Source organism: Populus nigra, chromosome 1 (assembly GCF_951802175.1).
Source record: "Populus nigra chromosome 1, ddPopNigr1.1, whole genome shotgun sequence".
NCBI classification, from domain to species: Eukaryota; Viridiplantae; Streptophyta; class Magnoliopsida; order Malpighiales; family Salicaceae; genus Populus; species Populus nigra.
Window position 1 is genome coordinate 21193157 of NC_084852.1, and position 4328 is coordinate 21197484.

Below are 4328 nucleotides of genomic sequence, written 5' to 3' on the forward strand. Positions count from 1 at the left end.
TTATTTGATCTTTAAATATAAATCAATCAATTGTTGGATTGACAATAAATTAAATTGTTTAACCTATTTTATCCTATTTTATTTAGAATTTTAATTTATATTTGAACCAACTTATTAGGGAACCTAATGATGAATCACACATAAAAATCATTGGTGATAAATTAAAATGGAATGATTAATCAAATGTGACTTGATTGTAAATAAATTTTAAAAATTAAGGACTAGAATATAATTAATACATGGAATTATAATTCTAGACCTAGAAAAAATCAAGTAGGGATTTAATTGAATAACTTTATAAAATCATCCTAAAAATATATGTAATATTATTTAAGGAGCAAATTGATATTTTATTATTTATAAAGTATTTAGGTTTTATATCATGCCTTTTATTTTCTGCACATGATAACACAACATTACAATATAGAAACACCTAAAAAAAAAAAAGAGCCAACACTCAAATGTATAATAATTTTTCTTTTCTAAAAGGATTTAAGATATTTTTTACTAGTGGTTCATATAAATTATCATTAGAAACTAGATACTTGAATGATTTGTAATTTATGATAACTCAGTCTTAAACCAATTATTTATGATGCTCTTCAAGTAATCTTCAAATAAATCTTAAATAACTCTATTTTCATCTAACAAAATCCTTAAGATTTTTAAAAAATTTAAATTTATTATTTTTATTGTGTTAATGTCTTTCGATAAATTCAACATTTCTTTACCAATTTTTTTTTCTTCTCAATGCTACTAGATAAACTCCCGACCTTTATAGAATTCTATGAATGTTTGTGCCAGAGATCGAGATCACGAACCTTAGCTCGGTTGGATTAGAAAACAACATTGAATCTGATGAATTGTCAGGGGCAGAATATTAAAAACTTCAGACACATAGAGGTTGAGGAATCCTTGAAGAAGCCAAAAATACAAGTCTTGTTGTTATGTGGGATGGTCATATGATAAATACAGGCAAAGACAAATCCGTGAATACCGACACCAGGAATCATGGGCTCGTCTTCCAGCTTCCCCATGCATGCCTGACTCTTTCCATTTGCATTTTAATTACTCACATGGTAACCTGTTTCTTTTTATGGAGGCAAAGCGTTTTAAAAAAAAATTTAATTTTTTTATATGTTTAGATAATTTTGATACGGTAAAAACAAATTTTAAAAATTAAAAAAAAATTATTTTAATATATTTTTAATTAAAAATACTTTTAAAAAAAACTCTTATCCCGAACAGCTATAAGCCTATTATGTGTTATTTTCTCTTCCAACCATAAGTGCAGGCAACAAAAAAAAAAAAAAAGAAATTGCATAAAGGACTTATAATTAAGTAACATTAGAAGCGAATGGCAAACATTTCCTCGGTAACTACATTTTACCATGCATGTGATCAATGTTGTAAGGATTAGTAAAAGGCTAGACGTGCTTCCCACGCGCTTGCGCAAGATAGCGCTGGCCCGTCATTGTATTAGAATCCTTCGAAGTTTACAGCATGCCATTGTTTCCCTTCTATAAAGAAATTTTTTTACGTATCAGTTCTTAACTTTTAGTACCAAACCCATATGGTTAACATTACATGAATGATGGCCCATCCCATACATAAATAGCATCACATGTATGACTAGTCACTCATTAATGGTGTGTGCGTGCATATAATATTATAGGGGGTAGTGGAGTGGAAAAAGTATATGTGCGCTGTGACTTTTGCTAGGGTTTGGTATATACCATCATTTCAGATGGATTTATCTTAGCTATGTGAGCTTGGATTCTCCTTTCTGTTGGAATATGTAAACTCTCTTTGAAATATATATGATGATCGAAGAGAAAAGTTCAAGTAGAGGAATTGTCGGAACCCAGAAGTTCATGATGGCTAACTGTTTGTGATTATTTTTCGAGTCAATCATAATTTCTCAAATATATATATATAGAAACTTCTCTCGTTGTCTTCCTCACAGCTCCAAGATATATTGAATTATGAAGCTGGGAAGTGATCATCAGAAAGGTGATGGTTTGATGATGGATGCTTCAGGCAAGAGCAAGGACGGGGAAGGAGATAACGAAAGTAAGACTAAAAATAGCGCAAGCTCGAGCAATAGCATTGTGGATGAGAGCGAGAAAGCTAGCTCTAGTGGGGTAAGGCCATATGTAAGATCTAGGGTGCCTAGGCTAAGATGGACTCCTGATCTTCATCTTTGCTTTGTTCAAGCTGTCGAGAGACTTGGTGGCTATGAGAGTAAGATCTTCAAATTCTCAGCTTCTCGTTCATGATGTTTCTTTGAACCTCTATGTTCTTGTTTCAAGAAAATAATTTTATTGGTTAACTTTGTCATCTATCTGTTTGGTATATACAGGGGCAACCCCAAAACTAGTGTTGCAACTAATGAACATCAAGGGGCTAAGTATTGCTCATGTCAAGAGCCACCTGCAGGTAATTGTAATAAGGATAACTCGTTTATATATAATCACTGTCCTAGTACTAATCACATGATTAATTTATAATTGGACTCTGAGACTTGTAATTAGATGATTGATTCCATAACTTAATTTCATTTTTCCTATTTTTTTGGTTTTCGGAAGCAGATGTACCGGAGCAAGAAGATCGATGATCAAGGTCAAGGTACAGATTTTGTCCTTTGTATATCTTATAATGGATTAAGATATTAGGGTTTGTTTCTTAGTTGTCAAGATGTATATATGAGCTCCTAATTCTCAGAACTATCGCCGTTCATGAATTGACAGTTATAAACAGTAGGGGAGATCTTATTGGTAGTTCGGGCTGCTTTTCCCACAACTTTTGGCAACACTCTCTGCTTCCAAATATTGATCACAATCGTAGTTCTGATTTCAGGTACTGATCAAACTTGAATACGTACAGATAATTTTTTACCCTTCAAAATTGAATTTGGGTTCCTTTTGGGCTTAAATTTATGCATTTCCGATTCTTTTTTCACACTAGGAGCAGAAGCGTTTCCAGAAGTACTGGACATGGAAACAGGATCACCAGTCCTTCTGTACTGGTACCAGATAGCATGAATATTAGAAGTGGAGCTGGATTTTATAATTCAATTTCTGAGAGGATCGATGGAGAAAGTGGCTCGAGCACAAGGCGTGGACCTTGCCATACGTGCAACAACTCGACTTTCACCGACCAACGTAGAAAGATAAAGCAAGAATTCCTGGAAACTGAATCTCATCAGCCGATGTACAATGGCAATTCGATCCAAGGCCAAATAAGTTCAACCACAAAACAGCCCTATTTTGCAGCCCAGTTTTCTAAAAGAGGAGGAGACACTAATGAATCAATCAGCATAGAGACAAAGTGGAGCTTTAATGAGGAAAAACGTAACATGGCTAAAAGGAAGGCCGTTGATCTTGATTTAAGTCTCTCGCTTTCCACAAGATCGAAAGAAAAGGAAGTCAGGAGAAGTTTATCGTGGGATGAGGAAGACGAGGGCAGCAATTTATCTCTTTCTTTATCTTCTACTTCAACAAAAGAAAGCAATTCTATATATCTAAGCATGCCATCAAAGTATCCAAAACTGGCAAGTACCCTGGATCTGACTGTGTGAATTTGAGAATTCAAAGTGAGATCTTGTTGGTACTTGTACAAGAGGATTGGTGCAAATAGATTAATGTTGTGTACTGCGATATCTGGCATTGTCAACTTTCCATGCATTTATGTTAGTCATTTCCAAAATACTGATGCAATTAGTTACATATAAGTTTTAGCTAGCTCTTCTTAATTTCTTGTAGATAGTTCCTTAGTCTAGGCTAGTGGCTCACATTGAAACTGCAAACAGTGACATGGTTTTTTCTTAAAAATAGAAGCGGACAAATTCAAGATATACAGTAGCTTTGCTTGCTTATCTAGGCATTCCCATAGGCCACACCAATATGCTTTGAAATGAGAAATTGGTAAATAGGATTTTTTATCTTTTTCCTTCTTGCATGGGAACAGGGACGGAATTATCATTGTAGTATATACTAAGTATGACAGTAGCATCTCTCCCCAATATATAACAGATATTTATACGGCCATATACGGAAGGAATTTTTCAAGGAAGAGAATTCGGAAAACCTCTCTGCTTAATTACCTCTCCCCGCAGAAATTTTAATAATCAGATAGTTCTTTCTTTTTTTTCTTTTGTTAAATAGGTTTGATCAACATGCAAGAAATCAGAAATTTTATTTTCAGAAGTCTAAATAGTTTTCATTGATGATTAACAAAATATGTAGAAGCTAGCCCTGTTCTCGAGAAACAACTATGGCTTTGCTGCCAGCTTCTTTGACTTTTCCGATTATTAGTCTTGTGTTAGG

The 4328-nt window shown here is 33.7% G+C and overlaps 1 protein-coding gene across 1 annotated transcript; it reads left to right on the forward strand.

Annotated features, from left to right (window-relative positions):
* The first annotated feature begins 1643 nt into the window (after nt 1–1643).
* LOC133681114 (probable transcription factor KAN2) lies at nt 1644–3754 on the forward strand. The gene is made up of 5 exons (XM_062104221.1): nt 1644–2244; nt 2363–2439; nt 2592–2628; nt 2751–2859; nt 2968–3754. Exons 1-5 carry the CDS (start codon nt 1986–1988, stop codon nt 3578–3580), a joined length of 1095 nt encoding a protein of 364 aa, XP_061960205.1. The 5' UTR covers nt 1644–1985; the 3' UTR covers nt 3581–3754.
* The last annotated feature ends 574 nt before the right edge of the window (nt 3755–4328 follow it).

Excerpts from the sequence above, each read along its gene's own strand:
- LOC133681114 (XM_062104221.1), top strand. The coding sequence starts at position 1,986 with ATGAAGCTGGGAAGTGATCATCAGAAAGGTGATGGTTTGATGATGGAT. Across the intron at positions 2,629-2,750 it reads GATCGATGATCAAGGTCAAG|TTATAAACAGTAGGGGAGAT; the intron begins GTACAGATTTTG and ends ATGAATTGACAG. Across the intron at positions 2,860-2,967 it reads AATCGTAGTTCTGATTTCAG|GAGCAGAAGCGTTTCCAGAA; the intron begins GTACTGATCAAA and ends TTTTCACACTAG.